This window comes from Heptranchias perlo, chromosome 11 (genome assembly GCF_035084215.1).
Source record: "Heptranchias perlo isolate sHepPer1 chromosome 11, sHepPer1.hap1, whole genome shotgun sequence".
In the NCBI taxonomy this organism is placed as follows: domain Eukaryota; kingdom Metazoa; phylum Chordata; class Chondrichthyes; order Hexanchiformes; family Hexanchidae; genus Heptranchias; species Heptranchias perlo.
Window position 1 is genome coordinate 68682482 of NC_090335.1, and position 19374 is coordinate 68701855.

At 42.8% G+C, this 19374-nt stretch overlaps 1 protein-coding gene across 1 annotated transcript in view; it reads left to right on the forward strand.

Annotated features, from left to right (window-relative positions):
* Positions 1-5771: 5771 nt before the first annotated feature.
* The window catches only part of LOC137326857 (uromodulin-like 1), a 93073-nt gene continuing 79470 nt past the window's right edge, over positions 5772-19374 (forward strand). The window contains exons 1-4 of the mRNA XM_067992237.1: positions 5772-5847; positions 9246-9488; positions 11446-11607; positions 18058-18155. Of these exons, the coding sequence (XP_067848338.1) occupies positions 5772-5847; positions 9246-9488; positions 11446-11607; positions 18058-18155 (579 nt within the window). The remainder of the gene's footprint in view (positions 5848-9245; positions 9489-11445; positions 11608-18057; positions 18156-19374) is intronic.

The window sequence follows — 19374 nt, forward strand, 5'->3', positions numbered from 1 at the left end:
TTCCATCCTAGGGTCTTGAGGGAAGTGGCAGTGGGGATTGTGGATGCTTTGGGAATACTTTTCCAAATTTCTCTGGACTCGGCAAAGGTCCCGGCAGATTGGAAAACTGCTAATGTAACACCCTTATTTAAAAAGGGTAGTAGGCAGAAGGCAGGAAATTATAGACCAGTTAGCCTAACATCTGTGGTGGGTACAATTTTGAAGTCGATTATTAAGGAGACAGTAGCGGAACATTTGGATAAACATAATTTAATAGGACAAAGTCAGCATGGCTTTATGAAGGGGAAGTCATGTCTGACAAATTTGCTTGAGTTCTTTGAGGACATAACGTACAGGGTGGATAAAGGGGAACCAGTGGACGTAGTGTATTTAGACTTCCAGAAGGCATTCGACAAGGTGCCACATAAAAGATTATTGCTCAAGATAAAGAATCACTGGAGTGGGGGTATTATTCTGGCATGGGTGGAGGATTGGTTATCTAACAGGAAGCAGAGAGTTGGGATAAATGGTTCATTCTCGGACTGGCAACCAGTAGCCAGAGGTGTTCCGCAGGGGTCGGTGCTGGGTCCCCAACTCTTTACGATCTATATTAACGATTTGGAGGAGGGGACCGAGTGTGACATATCAAAGTTTGCAGATGATACAAAGATGGGAGGTAAAGTAGAGAGTGAGGAGGACATAAAAAACCTACAAGGGGATATAGACAGGCTGGGTGAGTGGGCGGAGATTTGGCAGATGCAATACAATATTGGAAAATGTGAGGTTATGCACTTTGGCAGGAAAAATCAGAGAGCAAGTTATTATCTTAATGGCGAGAAACTGGAAAGTACTGCAGTACAAAGGGATCTGGGGGTCCTAGTGCAAGAAAATCAAAAAGTTAGTATGCAGGTGCAGCAGGTGATCAAGAAGGCCAACGGAATGTTGGCTTTTATTGCTAGGGGGATAGAATATAAAAACAGGGAGGTATTGCTGCAGTTATATAAGGTATTGGTGAGACCGCACCTGGAATACTGCATACAGTTTTGGTCTCCATACTTAAGAAAAGACATACTTGCTCTCGAGGCAGTACAAAGAAGGTTCACTCGGTTAATCACGGGGATGAGGGGGTGGACATATGAGGAGAGGTTAAGTAGCTTGGGACTCTACTCATTGGAGTTCAGAAGAATGAGAGGCGATCTTATTGAAACATATAAGATTGTGAAGGGGCTTGATCGGGTGGATGCGGTAAGGATGTTCCCAAGGATGGGTGAAACTAGAACTAGGGGGCATAATCTTAGAATAAGGGGCTGCTCTTTCAAAACTGAGATGAGGAGAAACTTCTTCACTCAGAGGGTAGTAGGTCTGTGGAATTTGCTGCCCCAGGAAGCTGTGGAAGCTACATCATTAAATAAATTTAAAACAGAAATAGACAGTTTCCTAGAAGTAAAGGGAATTAGGGGTTACGGGGAGCGGGCAGGAAATTGGACATGAATTTAGATTTGAGGTTAGGATCAGATCAGCCATGATCTTATTGAATGACGGAGCAGGCTCGAGGGGCCGATTGGCCTACTCCTGCTCCTATTTCTTATGTTCTTATGTTCTTATGATAAAGCACAATATAAATGCAAGTCTTTCTTTCTTTTGATACGTTGCTGCTTGCAGGAGGATACATCTGCACATCAGGTTTGTTGTCAGGGCTGTGCAAACATTGGGAATTGCAAGTGTTTAGCAATTGGAGCAATTTGTTTGGTTTTGATCCCTCGGGATCCTGTTAGCTAGGCTCACCATCCTTGCCTGGCTTCTGAGGGGTTGCTGTTGTTGGCTTGTTCTCTCCTCCTTTCTTGGTCTGGGACATATAATATCTCTTATGTGTGTTATTTATAGAGACACGTCAATAAAGTACACATAGGCAGCAAGTTGTGGAGGTTGCATCTTTTAACCTCTGCTTTCCTGCACTCACTGCACACCTGGCTATAACTGGTTCTCCTTGTGTTTGTGTTGAAGCAACCAATAAAGAAAGAAAGACTTACATTTATATGATGCTTTTCACGGCCTTAGGATGTCCCAAAGCGCTTTACAACCAATGAAGTACTATGTTGATAAACCATGTTGATTACCTTGAGCTAGACAGAATAATTCTTAAAGCAACAGTAATAGTATATTAGACGTTACAGGACTGGTTTCAGATATATATCTGGGGGTCGCAGTCACACCAAATATGTACCTCCCCAGACAAAAGATTTATGCTTTCTGTTTAAAATCACGCCTGTATTTCATTCCTGTCTGTCGCTCCCTTGTCTGCTAGCAGTGTTACACAGTTCGAATTGTAAAAAACTCTTGAACACCCCAGAACAAGATTTAAATATTGAATAGGTTCACTACTATCAAGGTATTGCAAGGTAGCAGGGTTGGAGATGGAATCTATTTCCACCTATAGGATTAATTCCTCCCAGGGATTCACTTCAGTAAGACAGCAATGCCTCTTTAAATCCAACAGGAGCTGGGTAAACGTGAAAAAAAAAGCACGAATGGCAAAATTATGAAATAAAGATGGAAAATGTTGGAAGCTTACATTTTTCTCAGTCAGCACCTGAAAGAGAGAAGACAGGTAAAAAAATTGAGGGTGGGACCTTTCATCAGAACTGAGGACAGATAAGCAAGGGGACATTAATAAACCTGCAGAATGGGCACATAATTGGCTAATGAATTTCAAGTGTAAGGTGGTGCATTTTGGTAGGAAGAATAAGGGGGCCACATACTGCTTGGATAATAAGAGTCTAAACGGGATAGAGGAGCAAAGGGATCTGGGGGTACAGATACACAAATCACTAAAAGTAGCAACGCAAGTCAATAAGGCCATAAAAAAGGCAAATCAAGCACTGGGGTTCATTTCTAGAGGGATCGAGTTGAAAAGCAGAGAAGTTATGCTAAACATGTGTAGAACCTTGGTTAGACCACATTTGGAGTATGGGGCACAGTTCTGGTCTCCATTTTATAGAAAGGATGTGGAGGCATTGGAGAGGGTGCAAAAAAGATTGACACGGATGACACTAGAACTGAGAGGATATTTTTATCATGAAAGACTGAACAGGCTGGGGCTCTTTTCTCTAGAAAACAGAATGCTGAGGGGTGACCTGTTAGAGGTCTTTAAAATAATGATAGGGTTTGATAGAGTGGACGTAGAGAAAATGTTTCCACTTGTGAGGGAAACCAAAACTAGAGGTCATAAATATAAGATAGTCAATAATAAATCAAATAGGGAATTCAGGAGAAACTTCTTTACTCAAAGGTGAGACTGTGGAATGGGCTACCACAAGCAGTAGATGAGGTGAATAGCATAGATGCATTTAAGGGGAAGCTAGATAGGCACATGAGGGAGAAAGGAATAGAAGGATATCCTGATAGGGTTAGGTGAAATAGGGAGGGAGGAGGCTCGTGTGGAGTATAAACACTGGCATAGACCAGTTGGGCCAAATGTCCTATTTCTGTGCTGTAGTTTCGATGTAACTCGATGTAGTTTAAGATGTGTATTATAGATCACAGACCTTAACAACAGTAATGATTCAAATGGATAATTTTATAATGATTTCACCTCATTGTGTTCATTTTCTTTACTATTCTGCCAAAGGTCACGATGTGTCTCACAGAGGGATCGAATGGTGCTGTTTGTTTCAGCATTGTCCTTTCTGCTCTGGGATCTGGTTTTGAAACCAGCCCAAAGTGATAGTGTGAAAATCTCCTCTCTTTATTGGCTGTGAGTGTCTTAAGTGCAACGAGTTTGGGGCTGCTCCTCGCGGGTGAGGGTCTACAGCACAAAACTACCCAGAATTGGTTGGGAAATGGAAAAATGCCCACACAGGTGCAGTAGGGAGCACTTCTCTGAGTTTGGACTTAAAGTACATTGTTGATGGAAGGAGCCCTATTCTGATGTGGGAGTGCTTAATGCTGACAATAGGTGTCAAGAGTGGAAAAATATTCTATTCCATGGCGCTGACGTTAATCTTGTTCAGCTCTAAAACAGAATTCATAGTTGAGTAAATGTGTCTCTATTGTGTACAGTATTAAGGCAATTGCAATGTTACATTATGGCTAGGTTCTTAATTCACCGTTTTCAATCTCTTTCTAGTCTTTCTCTTTGGGCTGGTGTCAATTCTGTCACCATCCCTGTTCCCAGTCCCCATGTGAGGTGTTACCATGGTGTTTGCTTTCATTTTCTTACACTAATTATGCGCTTGCCTTGGAGACCAGGGATTAGGTGGAGCTGTACATCCCAGGGGGGAGGGGTGGCGGGTTTATTAGCTGCCTCTCAGGGTTACTGAGTGCTGACGAAGAAGGCTGTGACAACATCATTGCTAAGAATAAATTGGATCCAAAGCTGGGATCAAAATAAAAGCCAAATCGGCCTGTCTGACTGTACACTGCTCTTTTGGGGGGATTGTTCTGCGATATTTGTCTAAAAGAATTAAAACCAAATGTAATTGTAATTTTTATTTTGAATTCTTTTTTCATATTTGAAATACAAAAATCAGTGACGGGCAGTTGTTTTGAATATTACAATGACAACTTTTCCTTCTGGCTGCAGAACTCCCCCGATGGCCGGGGTAGGCTGCACAGGGTAACAACGAGGCAAATACATCACTCTATATAGGCTAGCAGAACGATCAGACCGCCTATAGCCAGAAAAAAGGGCGATATTAATACCTGCCGCCTCACGAGAGACCGAAGAACTGAGCTCATTTATATATAGCTCACTGTTGAAGACAGTGGCAGCGGGTCTGTATTTTCTGTTTCTTTTAATGCATTTTTATCACAAATTTTGGAGGTAATATTAAACTAACTCACCAGACGGGAAGCCCCACTGTGGAGAGCAAAACCAGCATTGCCCCTGATCCTGTCAGTTTCCCGACGAGCTAGTTAGGTTAAAATTTTACCCATGATGTATAAGCCACCTTAAAAACTGAAAAGCTTTGCAGAGTCCGAAACATGCAGTGCCTGATGTGCCATGAATGAGTTGAAGCTTTAAATTTTAAGGCTCAAAGAAGAAATATACTGGAATAAAAACAGAAAATGCTGGAAATACTCAGCAAGTCAGGCAGCATCTGTGGAGAAAGAAGCAGAGTTAACGTTTCAGCTCGATGATCTTTTGCTAGTTCTGAATTGCTGAGTGTTTACAGCATTTTCTGTTTTTATTTCAGATTTCCAGCATCCGCAGTATTTTGCTTAAGAAATATACTGGTGTGGGTTTGGTGTTTCTCTGGGCCCTGATTGTTTCCGCTGATTTATGCGCATTTTGAGTTGGGGCATATTCTACTGAGGTTAGGAGGAAATTTGGGACTTTTTTTGACATTGGCAAAAAATGGGCACAACTTTGGGTGAAATTCTGGCTTGTGCCCACGGAGGGCATTCCAGGCCCTTGTGTCTAAAGCAGAAGAGAGCAAAATGTTAGCAGCAATTAAGGCTGATAGGAACACACAGCACCACAGAAAGAAGTGAGTGTTGGAGGCAGTGGGAGGAGTGTGTGTTTGGGGCGGAGGGGGGTGGGGGGGAGGGGAGGGAAGGGCCAGAACAAAGAGTAACGAGAGAGCACAGGTGGAATCCTCACAGGTGAATGACTGCAAGCCTCGGAAAGCAGCTCAGCTTTAGAGGTCAGAAAGAGCAAAAAAAAAAGAGAGAAGCAGGAACGACGAAAGGAGAAGCACACAGGAACCTACATGACGGAGTGACACAAACAAACAAACAGGAGGGAAAGCCCGGGAGAAGTGTGGAATATTTTAGAATATCAATTTCACGCAATGAATAGGATATTAACCATTGCCCTGGCCCTGTTTGCTGCTGGTGCTCTGGGGGAAGAGACTGAGTTTTATACCTGTAAGTAGATCCAGTGATTGTTTACATATATAAACATAATTGAACGCAAACTCTTGCTTTTTAAAATATCTTTTATGTAAGGTGTTTTCTTTACGTAAATGTATTGACACCGATGGTAACACTCAACAATAAGGGTGGGGTGTGAGGATGGAATTGTAACAATGATGCATCCATGCAGTTGTTTGGGGCTGACAGATCCTATACAGTGAGGTGATCTAAGAAGCCAATGTGATCATTAGGATTAGGCTCCAACGGGATCTGCTGATGTTCCTGGGGTGGGGGCTGAAAGAGAAAAATCCCACCTCCTGACAGCAAACCTTCCCCGGGTCGTAGCGTGAGCCAATTGTCAGGGAAGACACAGTGGATCACCAGCCCATTGCAGGGGTGAACAGGGCGGGTTTTGGGGGCTCAAAGACTACAGCTCCCCAATATAAAAAAATCTCTTCAGCTCCTCAGTCTCAGTGTCCTGAGAGGATCGGGAGAGTTTGCCTTTACTGATTATCTCAGTTTGTTATTGTTGATGCGATTTACAATGTAATGTCGCTGAGAATTCTCTGAAGCTGCCAATAAGCAGCTAACGTTGATCCATTTTACTTTGTCTTTAAATCAGGGTGAAGTAATTGTGAAATTCAAATAACTAATTGCATTTTACATTTCACTTTGAGTTCTTTACACGTCTATGCATTCAGGATAGGAAAAGGTCATCAGGCCCATACATGCTCAGCCTCCATCCTTGACTGATTTCAACTCCATCTATAACGGCCCTCCATTCCCTCCCTCCCACCTCCAGGGAGAAGGGGGATTAAAAAGAGAGAACTGTAACAATTAGGGAGTCCTCCGGCAGAAATTTCTCTCCGTCCCTTCATACTGGTCACAGGAGATCCCAAACCCAATTTCGGAGCTGAAAAGGCTTTTCACCAAGATGTCTATTTCTCCAGAAATGTTGGAGGTAAAATGGGGGAAGGATTGATCTGGTCACTTTGTGTAGTGAAATCCATAATGTGTTCTTTTTTAAAAGCTTTTTAAATTGGGTTTTCAAGAAAGCATATTTGCACTTCATGAAGCAGTTTTATATATATTTTAATGAAGCTATTATACAGATGTACATTCACACATTTTATGAAGTTATTATTTATATCCATACAGGTGTTTTATGAAGCCATGTTTTATGAAACCATGTATGATTAAAGATACATTTCTTTAAATATGTTACAAAGTCACTGTATATTTCAGTGTATAATCATACTCAATTTATGAGTGGATTTTCCATGCATAGTTTATAAAGTCACTGTGCATCCTGAATGCTGAATCCTGCAGGGGGAGGGCAGAACGTATCACCTCATCAGGCTGCTTGCACTGGGAGCTACGTGGGTCTGGGGGCTGAGGCAGTTTGTTTGTCCCCGGAGGCTGGGGTGGGTTAGGTTTGGGAGGGGTCTGAACACTGGTGGTCATCTTGGTGCCCCTCATTGCTAGTGGATGGGTTGCTGTGCTCAGTGGGTTAGGATGAGTTGACTGGGTCTCCAAGAACAGGCCCCAGCCTGCCTGATATTTCACATGCTTGACTGTAACGCGTCCTTCATTGATAGTGAGGTGGGGCAGTTTAAAGGGCCGACATCACTGGCAACATTTGCTCAGAGTATCTTTCTTTCAAGGTCTCCGATTGTGACATGATGACTTTGCTTACGTCACCTAGTGTGTTTATAAACAATGGTTACCTGCTGCGGTACTGAGCCCTATGAGTTCCAATGTTTCCAGCCCCGACCTCCAATCTGTGCTGAGACACGGCGACAATTGGAGTGCTACAATTGGCTTTGGTGCACCTGGAGCTTAGAGAATGGGAAACAAAAACCAATCATGGTCCCCAATCCCCATCACTATCCAGTGACCTGGAGGGTGCATATGTGCAGCTGTCAGGTGATCAGGCTTGACTGTGAGGCCTCCCGTGATCAAATAGCCTGTTGATAATTACTATCCAGGCTCACATTTGAAGACTGGATACTTAGGAAAGGTAACAGCAGGTGCCTTATGTTCCTGAAACAAAGCACCATCAAGGTTTGACACCTTCAGGAGAGCAGGGCAGAAAAGTTGGGGAAAAAAATTAATAATATTTTTTTTCTGAAACTATATAAGTAAAAATAAGTACAATCTCATACACTGGAAGAATCTCTCACCTTCTGTGAGGTGGAACATCTGATGAATTGAGAGCAACTTTGAGAGCAGGATGGCCTATAGTCAGAGCTATCCAACATCCTGCCTGGGGGTCCTGTGGCAGATACCAATGGTGTCTCTGCCGTATTTCCGGAGAAGTGACGGCTGCAGAGCGGGAGCAGCTCTGAGGAAATTCCCGGCCATTGTATTTTGCAGATAAATATTTCTGAGGACCCAACACCGTTCTGGACATTTTGGCAGCCCTACAATCTCAGGAATGATATGATGGGATCTTTCCCCAGCCCTTCAAGGTGACCAAGGAGGGTGTTTTGAGAATTTGCCGAGTAGAGGTGATTTTTTTTTTGGTGCAGTGTGTGGTTTCTGGGGCGACTGTGTAGGTAGCGAGTAGCTGAGTCCTCCCAGAAGTCCATTGATAGCCTCTTTTCTTTGGTCGTGTGTGGGGGACGGGGCGGGGAAACGGGGATAAAGGGAGGGTTCCCTGGGGCTTTGGGAGGGACGGCATGTAATGGGCCCCTGGAAGGGTAGCCCATGTCACCTGGGGCTTCTGTACTTTGTATAGTAACTGGTTGGAAAAAGTCTGCGTGGGAAAAGTGGATCTAGTTTTTAGGGATATTGACAGTAATTTGTTGGTGATAAGAAAGAAAGAAAAAAAGTACTTTCATTTCTATAGCACCTTTCACGACCTCAGCACATCCCAAAGCATTTCACAGCCAATTAAGTACTTTTTTTGAAGTGTAGTTACTGTTGTAGAATAAGTTTAGCAAAGACAAATATTATGCAACTGTAAAATTCTAAGCATCAAGTGGGACATAGATCACTGCCCATGGTGTTCCTCATCATGTATTCTGTTTATACCAAAATGTACTCTATGAATGCAAATCTTTCTCATCTTTCAACAACAACTTGCATTTATATAGCGCCTTTAACCTAGTAAAATGTCCCAAGGCGCTTCATAGGAGCATAAATCAGACAGAAATTGACACCGAGCCAAAGAAGGAGACATTAGTACAGGTGACCACTAGCTTTGTCAAAGAGGTAGATTTTTAAGGAGCATTTTAAAGTATGTTTTCATTAAAATAGTGGATGAAGGAACTTCACATGAATGCATTAATACGTTCAACACCACAGTGCAATTTCACACTATATATATATATTTTTTTAAAAAGGGTTCCATTAGCCGAAAACCAATTCTTAGCTTCTGTCTACTTATTTTCTGTATTCTTTTCCAGACAATGGACTCTCCCGATTCTCCTACAACTTGTGCCAATACTCTGTAAAGCGGAATGTGACAAAGACTGTGTCCTATCAAAAGTCATTTACCACGTATGAATCCTGTGGAGGTTGGCATCCATGGAAGGTTTGCCCAAAGCTAATCTTTAAAACACTTTATCGTACGGCCATTGTTGAAGTAACAGAGGATGAAGTCGACTGCTGCGAGGGATTTGAGCAACTTGGGCATTACTGTGTACTACGTAAGTACAGGACAATAAAATATCCATGCTTGTTTATCTATATAATGTAAGGAGACCGGGTGGCACATCTCAGGGACTTTGAATCCAGTCCAGACTAACGGGATGAAAATCTTCTATGTCTGCTCTCTGTAAGAAACATAGAAAATAGGAGCAGGAGTAGGCCATTCGGCCCTTCGAGCATGCTCCGTCATTCAACATGATCATGGCTGATCCTGTATCTCAATACCATATTCCCGCTCTCTGGGTCCTATGCCATGCATTTGGGCAGTTCTAATTCAGTTCCTGGTGTGGGTGGACTCACAGTGCAATAGTGCCTCTACTTCAGCACTAATTAGCGCTAAATTGTCAATCGCACTCAAAGATATACAAGAAATGGAAACCATGTTGCACTGGTAAAGTAAGAGGTGCTAATGTAGTTGGGGGCAGAGTAAAGAGCTTTACTCTGCATCTACTTGTGTTTTGTTTTCTGGTCTGGTCTTTTTTTTTTGCTTCTCGCAGGAGCTTACATGACTGTGGGGTGGGGGTAGGAAGTGTCTAGTCAGGATGCAATAGGCATCATGAATGTGGGGCAGGCTTGATGGACCAACCTGTCTTTTCCTGCCCATCATTTTCATATGTTCGTGTTGTACCTGAGGTGGGCTAGGCAAGGTTAATGCCTGAAATTCAAAAAGTGTTCCATTACCCATGACTAATGTTTCTCATGAGTAAAAAAAAATGCGCAAAGGTCAATTATGAACCTGTTAACTACTCCATGAGGTCTGCCACCTGGTTGCCTGGATGAAAACCAAATAGAATGTGCCCATGTGCAACTGGTGGAGTAGATATTGGTGTCAGGCATCTTATAGCCCAAATATAATGGGGGTGATTTTAGGAGGCAAATGCGAGTGCGTTGGGGTTCCAAAAATTCCGCAAATCCCGTTCGGGTTCGGAAGCCGGCTCCAACCCGTCGGTTTCCGAGTTTCCCAGGGACCCACCTGTGTGCGTGCGGGTGTCCCGAAACCGGAAGTCCCCCCGGCAATTAAAGCTGACGGGATAACAGTTAAAGAGCCAAATGTACCTCATTGAGGTTCCTGTGACAGATGAAGTGATTAGAGAGATTTTTAAAACTTACCTGGGCGGTTTGCCCACCACTTCTGATTCATGCCTCGTTTCACCAGGCATGAAGGGCTGGATCAGGGAGAAAGAAACTAAATAAATTAAGTGAAAAAACATGCAATGAAGTGAGAACATTAAATGCACCTACCTTTGAAACCTGCTCCGATGTCCCCCTCTTCACCCTCCCGATGTCCTCCCGATCTTCCCTTCTCCTCCTCCCCGCCCCCCCCCGATCTTCCAGTCCAGTGCCGGATGACGTCTGGCTCTCTCTCTCTCTCTCTATCTCTCTCTTTCTCGCCCACCCCTGGGTTGCAGCTCCTGATGGCAGCCAGCCTGTCAATTAGGCTAGCTGCAGGGCGCAAAACCCAAAGAGGACGTTAACCACCATCAATCAACATGCTATCGCGTCGGAAACCGTAAGTTTGGTTCATGCGGGTTTGCCACGCGCCCAATCACCCCCCGCTGCCCTGCTAATATCGAGGCCAATAGGTCTAATGGTTTTCTCTGTTGCAAAGAACTTTTATGTTCTTAATTTAGGAGTTTCTCCTTTCTCTTACAGAAATCCATTTGACCGTATATCTTCAGGAAAGGCATTAATGTTGATTTTTTGACTCAGTATTAAAAACTTTTCACATGGCAATATTAGCATATGAATACCTAACGCATTTGGATGAAATTGCTTGGTACTTTAACATAGGTATTAATCCATTTAAAATGAATTTCTTAATGGCCCCATTAACATGACAGATATTGGAATTTCAGGCGAATTAATAAAGCCTCTGCGCTGTAATATTCACACAGTTTAATCTCTTGGCTAAGGAACGTTAAACCCTACTGATTACCGACTGTTTGATTGCCGCAGATTTGAACAGGACCGAGGCGTTTGCTTCACATCCGGGAAGGTGCCCAACTGAGGAGAAAGCCACGTGGAACCACACCTGCAGGTGGGATACTGACTGTCCAGGACTGCAGAAATGCTGCAACATCAGTGGGGAATCAGTGTGTACCTCACCTATTCCAGCAGGTACTGCACTATGGTGGTAGATTCAACATATTGTTTCTTTCTTTTCTCATGTTTCCCTCCTCCCTCTCCATTTTCCTCCCTCTCCATTTTCCTCCCCCGTTGTGGGGTTATTGAGTGAAGTAACTATGTGTGAAATGTGGAAAGAATTGAAGGGTTTCGTCAACATAGCCCATGGTAGAATTTTCATTTTCTTGTCAACTGTCTCCTTTGCTCCCAATGACGTTGACTCCCAACAGGGGTCCAGTTCCATGGTTGCCTGTTGCGTTCCAGTGACTCCCCGAAGTGCCTATTCACGTGTCGACAGAGAATGTTGACAGACTGTTTTACTATGGAGGCAACAACAATTGCAGTAAGACACGTCAAACAGTTATACACTGGCTCCTAGTAGCACAGTGGTGTAGAGTGTTGGAGCCCCAAGGCGCTGCGACATAGAATGGATAGAATTTTGGCTCGCAAATCCGATTCACCCCCCCCCCCCTCCTCCTCCATTGGTGAAATCCAGAACTGAGCCATAGGCCAGTCGGATTAGAACATAGGAACAGGATTAGGCCATTCAGCCCCTCAAGCCTGTTCTGCCATTCAATTTGATCATGGCTGATAATGGTGCTGGATGTAAATACCAAGAGCCAAGTCATGAACGGCCATCTCCCAAATCAAAAGGAGACCAATATAAATGTATCTTAACATAGGAACATCGGAACAGGAGTAGGCCATTCAGCCCCTTGAGTCTGTTCCACCATTCAATTAGATTATGGCTGATCTGTATCTTAACTCCATCTACCCATCCTGTTTCCATATCCCTTAATATCCTTACCCAACAAAAATCTCTCTCTCTCTCTCTCAGTATTGACATTTTCAATTGACCCCCAGCCTCAACAGCTTTTTGGGAAGTAAGTTCCAAATTTCCACTGCCCTTTGTGTGAAGAAGTGCTTCCTGACATCACCCCTTTACAGCCTGGCTCTAATTTTAAGGTTATGCCTCCTTGTTCTGGACTCCCCCACCAGAGGAAATAGTTTCTCTCTATCTACCCTATCAACTCCTTTAATCATTGGACCAGACATGATGCAGATGAGGGCCACTTTCACCCCCTGAGCACGGACAGAGCAGTGCTGATAGACACCTTGAAATGAGGTACCTATTCGCCCTCTGGCCTGGCACAGGGACACCTGTGGTGGTCAATGATGGCTTATTTACATACATTTATTGCATGCTTACTGAGCTCCAATTTTACAAGGGAATGTTAGATTTGCCCACGTACTGTGAGTAGATATGGCCGGAAGGTCTCGTGCGTCGTCAGGGAGGATTGCGGATCGCCTGTGCCAACTCCTGATTCCCGATGTTGCAGCCGAATCTCTGCACTATGCTGCTTCAGACAGGGCAATGAAGCAGAGCAGTAGAGTCATAGATTCTCACAGCACAGAAGGAGACCGTTCGGCCCATTGTGCCTGTGCCAGCTCTTTGAAAGAACTATCCAATTAGTCCCCACTCCTCTGCTCTGTCCCCATAACCCTGCAAAATTTTTCCCCCTTCAAGTATTTATCCAATTCCCTTTTGAAAGTTACTATTGAACCTGCTTCCACCGCCCTTTTAGGCAGTGCATTCCAGATCATAACAACTCGCTGCATAAAATGTTTTTTTCCTATGCAGCGATTAACTGGTCACTTATCTCATTGCTGCTGGTGGGCTTCTGCTGATATGTAGGGAGGTTTACCTGTTATATCAGGAGCTGGAAGCTGGCACAGGTGACTCTGAATCCTTCTGGATAGTTCAGGGGATGCAAAGGTTTTTCATTGGTTTGAAAGTACACACAAATGACATACATTACATCTAGTTATGTGGAGAGACTGGAGAAGCTGGGATTATTCTCCTTAGAGCAGAGAAGGTTAAGGGGAGATTTAATAGAGGTGTTCAAAATTATGAAGGGATTTGATAGAGTAAATAAGGAGAAACTGTTTCCACAGGCAGGAGGGCCATTAACCGGGGACACAGATTTAAGATAATTAGCAAAAGAACCAGAGGGGAGATGAGGAGAATTCTTTTAAGCAGCGAGATGTTATGATCTGGAATGCACTGTCTGAAAGGGTGGTGGAAGCAGATTCAATAATAACTTTCAAAAGGGAATTGGATAAATACTTGAAAAGGAAAACATTTGCAGGGCTATGGGGAAAGGGCAGGGATGTGGGACTAATTGGAAAGCTCTTTCAAAAGAGCCAGCACAGATACGATGGGCCAAATAGCCTCCATCTGTGCTGTAAGATTCTATAATTCTGTGATTACATCTAGACTTCATAAATCGCTTTGCTTGTGGTGATGTCACTGTTGAAGAATGGATCATCTCCCTCACTAAACAAAAAAAATCATTTGCCAAACACTGGTTTCATGAAAACACTGCCCCTTTAATTATCACAGAGGTGTTATCACACCTAGTGTGAAGTGTACAACAACATTAAAAACATAGATACACATCTTGAGCCAATTGTTTCTAATTGTGTGGGATGTATTCCTACACAGTATCTGCCATCTGTATCACAAAACAATGCTGAACCAATCAACTCCACCAATGAATCATAAAGGTCGGCCCGTTTGCTAATTATCAGAGAAATTAGACAGCGTCTCAGTGGAACCTGCTTTGTGTTTTAGTCGCTCAATCCCCAGTGGGGAGAGAGGGAGCTGTAAACATGACAAGGATACATAATACACCCCGTTGAAAGAGGCAGCCTCTTTGCTTAAAAAATGAAAATGTTTGCCAAAAATGTTTGTTCCCTGGGCACTGCGGGGTAATGGCCAAGCGTGAGCAATGCAAAAAACATCACTGTGGTGATTGTGATTTCAAGCAGAAAATGACGCACAGCTGTTCTGTGATAGACATTGCTGCTTTAACAAAGTTTATCCATTTTGGTCTTCTTTTGTTGTATCTAGTAGTGAATGCGCTGTGGCTTTGCTCACAAGTAATCCAAGAAAATGGCATGTCGCTCAGCTGTGTTGGTTGTAATCGGCTGAGAGAGGGGTTATAGCACCACCTCTCAAAGAAACAAGAACAGCAGGTGTTAACCATTCACTTCAATGGACTGGGACCATGTCAAAGTACCACAGGCTACCATCATGACAATCTCAAATTTTAAATTGTAAACAATTTTACAACACCAAGTTATAGTCCAGCAATTTTATTTTAAATTCACAAGCTTTCGGAGGCTTCCTCCTTCGTCAGGTGAACGATGTGAAAATGAAATCCTCGAAATGAAATCGCATTTATAATTCACAGATTTATGATTTATGATTTATGATTTCATTTCGAGGATTTCATTTTCACATCGTTCACCTGACGAAGGAGGAAGCCTCCGAAAGCTTGTGAATTTAAAATAAAATTGCTGGACTATAACTTGGTGTTGTAAAATTGTTTACAATTGTCAACCCCAGTCCATCACCGGCATCTCCACATCAAATTTTAAATACATAGCAGAGATTTAAAAAAAAACTCAGGATGTTGCTGTTGCTGGCAAGGCCAGCATTTATTGCCTGTAAACTGACTGGCTTGCCAAGCCACTTTAAAGGGCAGTTAAGAGTCAACCATGTTGGTGTAGGACATATAGGCCAGCTACTTTCCCGAAAGGACATTAGCAAACTAGTTGGGTTTTTATAACAATCCAACACCTTCATGGTCACTTTTACTGATACTAGTTTTTGTTTAAAATATCAAAGTAATTTAAACTGAATTCAAATTCTCAAACTGCTATAGTGGGAATTGAACTCATATTCCCTGGATTACTAGCCCATTGACATAACCACCAAACCACTTTACCCTGCCAGTGATTGTCCTTATTCGCAAACCAAATTCAGTCTCCCAAATGTTTTCTTCCCTTTTTACTCCTCACCCCCTCTCCTGAGGGCCCTGACATGTGGTAGGATTGTGGAGCGAAAGACATTTGCAATCTTTCATGTGAGAAAACTGACACAGGAGTAGGCCATTTAGCCCCTGTTCTGCCATTCAATGAGATCATGGCTGACCTGTGACCTAACTACATAAGTCTTAACCAAAGGTATTAAGGGATATGGGGCTAACAAGAATCTATCAATCTCTGATTTAAAATTAAATAATTGAGTTAGCATCAACTGCCGTTTGCAGAATAGAGTTCCAAACTTCTCCCACCCTTTGTGTGTAGACGTGTTTCCTAACTTCACTCCTGAAAGTCCTGGCTCTAATTTTTAGGCTATGTCCCCCCGGTCCTAGACTCCCCAACCAGCGGAAATAGTTTCTCTCTATCTACCCTATCAGTTCCCCTTAATATCTTGAAAACTTCGATCAAGTTACCCCTTAATCTTCTAAATTCCAAGGAATACAACTCTACTTTGTGTAATCTCACCTTTGGAATCCAGGTATCATTATAGTAAATCTATGCTGTGCCCCCTCCAAGGCCAATATCTCCTTCCTAAAGTGCGGTGCCCAGAACTAAACACAGTACTCCAGGTGTGGTTTAACCACGGCTTTGTATAGCTGTAGCATAACTTCTACCCCCTTGTGTTATAGTCCTCTAGATATAAAAGCCAGTATTCCATTAGCCTTTTTGATTATTTTCTGTACCTGTCCCTGACATTTTAATGATCTATCTACATGGACCCCTAAATCTCTTTGGACCTCCACTGTTTCGAGTTTTCCACCACTTCGAAAATACTCTGTTTGATCCTTTTTTTAGGTGCAAAGTGAATGACCTCACATTTTCCTACACCAAAATCCATTTGCCACAGTTTTTCCCATTCATTTAATCTATTAACATCTCTAATTTTATGCTTCCATCTACACTGCTTACAATGCTGCCTCTCTTTGCGTCGTCGGCAAACTTGGATATGTGGCTCTTCATCTAAGCCGTTAATAAATACAATGAATAGTTGAGGCCCCAACACAGATCCCTGTGGGACACCACTAGTCACATCCTGCCAATTTGAGTACTTGCACATTATCCCTACTCTGCCTCCTGCCGCTTAGCCAACTTCCTAACCAGGTCAATAATTTGCCCTCAATTCCATGAATTTCAACTTTAGGTAACAGTCTCTGAAAAAGGGACTTTATCGAATCCCTTTTGGAAGTCCATATAAACAACATCCATAGACATTCCTCTGTCCACTACTTTATCACCCCTTCAAAAAATTCAATCAGGTTCGTTAAGCATGATCTACCTATTACAAATCCTGATGTGGAGATGCCGGTGATGGACTGGGGTTAACAATTGTAAACAATTTTACAACACCAAGTTATAGTCCAACGATTTTATTTTTAATCCCACAAGCTTTCGGGGGCTTTCCCCTTCCTCAGGCGGTGTGGAAAAGACAATTTCGAATCCTTCGCATTTTAAGATCACAGAACAAAGCCTGGTGATTACTGCCCGTTGCCAAGGCAATCACAGTGAGCAGACAGAAAGGTGTCATCTAAAAGGCCACTGAATATACAACCCCCCAAAAAAAAGAGAGAGAGAGAGATAAGGAAGACAGTCAATGACCCGTTATATTAAAAACAGATAACATTTGTTCGCTGGCCTTCGAGACACACGACAACGCAAAATCGTCGAGCAGAAATTAATAGCCAAGTTCCGCACCCATGAGGACGGCCTCAACCGGGATCTTGGGTTCATGTCACGCTACACGTAACCCCACCAGCGAACAAATGTGATTGCCTTGGCAACGGGCAGTAATCACCAGGCTTTGTTCTGTGATCTTAAAATGCAAAGGATTCGAAATTGTCTTTTCCACACTGCCTGAGGAAGGGGAAAGCCCCCGAAAGCTTGTGGGATTAAAAATAAAATCGTTGGACTATAACTTGGTGTTGTAAAATTGTTTACAATTATTACAAATCCATGCTGGCTCTCTGATCAGCTGAAAATTTAAGATGTTCAGTCACTCTATCCTTAATTATAGACTCCAGTAATTTCCTGACAACAGATGTTAGGCTAACTGGTCCATAATTCCCTGGTTTCCCTCTCTCCTTTCTTCCTTTAAAACCCTGGGATGGAAACCATCTGGTCCTGGGGATTTATCGCTCTTTTGTGCCATTATTTTCTTCATTACTGTTAATTTGCTTATGTTAATTATGGCAAGTCCCCATCCCTGATTCAAAATTAGTTTCCTTGGGGTGTCCGGCATGTTATCCTCTTCCTCTACTTAAATACTGACGTAAAGAAATTATTTAACCACCATTTCCTTATTTTCATTTACAATATCACCATTATCAGTTTAAGGGGCCCACATTGCTCTTGACCACCCTTGTAGGAAGAAACTTAAAAAATTTTACAATAAATACAGAGAGTGAAAAGCATCAGAATAGTGATTATGAAGAGGTACAGTTCCACCTCTTGGGCAGTAGCTGGCATTCTTCACCAAATTACTGTTGCTGCTGATTTCTGTGGGTGAGTCTGTATTGATCAAGGATAACATGTCCCTTTTCCGATTTGTCTTAACAGCGGGTGAAGGGTACTTCAATTTGTTGATTGAAGTGAAACAATATTTTGAGCAGACCGAATTGGATCTTATGAATCACCTGAGATTGCTGCACTCAGTGGTATGTCAACCATTTATTTCAATAGATTTATGTTTATCTTTATATAGTTATTATTTCACCCCACGCCCCCCCCCCCCCCCACCCAAAACAAGGGACAAGAATTTAGGCCAGGACCTGGAGAGGCTAGCGTCTGGGCCTGTGAAGCAATTCCCACTGAAAAGGAAGAGATATATTAATGTCTCTCCAGCTCTGACGAAAGGTTTCCACCTCAGATGCTAATATTTCTTCTCTCTCAGGTGCTGATGATTGTGTTTAGTGTGAAATTTCTTTGTTCGCTATTTTAACGAAGGGTTTAATGGACCAATGTCTTCTTTTAAAAGGAGAGGAATTTCATACACTGTCAGAGGGGCAGTGTTTCAGATGAGACATTAAACCGAGGCCCCATCTGCCCTCTCAGGTGGATGTACAAGATTCCACAGCACTATTTTGAAGAGCCGGGGAGTTCTCCCTGGTGTCCTGGCAAATATTTATCCCTCAAATCAATATCACTAATACAGATTGGGACAGTATTTGCTGTCAAGATAACAGTGAGGCTAATGGTGCTCGCCATTATTTATGCACAAATGTTACAGCAACTTCAGGCGAGGGCAGATGTGCAGTTCAATGTTGAAATCCAAACGTTGCTGTCCGAGATGCCCCGCTCTGCCGTTAGCTTCGCGAAAACGGCATCTCACTGTCTGCCTAACCATTGAAATGCATTGAATGGTGTGAAGTTGCTGTATTTGCGCAGTAGAGACAAACTAAACTGGCCACAGAACGTTACGTCTTGTCCATTTCAGTCTAAGTACCATTTTAACGACATGACAAGTGTTAATTACTGCCAGTCAACTGCTCTGGCACTGAAAATTAACTATTACAAGTGTGGGGTCTCATTATTTCAGGTTTCAATTGTTATTGGTGATTTTAAAACGTCAAATTTAAAATTAATTAAAAAAAAACTTCTCTTTTGTCTATTTTCCTCTCTTAATCCAATCTTTCTTTCCCTCTCTCAATTTCTCATTCTATACCTGATTTGATATTGATTTCACCCAATCAAACTTACACTTCCTTCTCAGTCCTTGTGCTGTTAATTTCACAATCCTTCAATCTGATTGGTTAAGAAGATACCCAGTTGCTTGCCCTGTTCACTCAGGTCCCAGATGCCCTGTTTCCCTCGCTGCGACGTTACCAGCTTGCACTTTCAGCAACTTGCCACGCAAAAAATGTAAAAACCTAAACA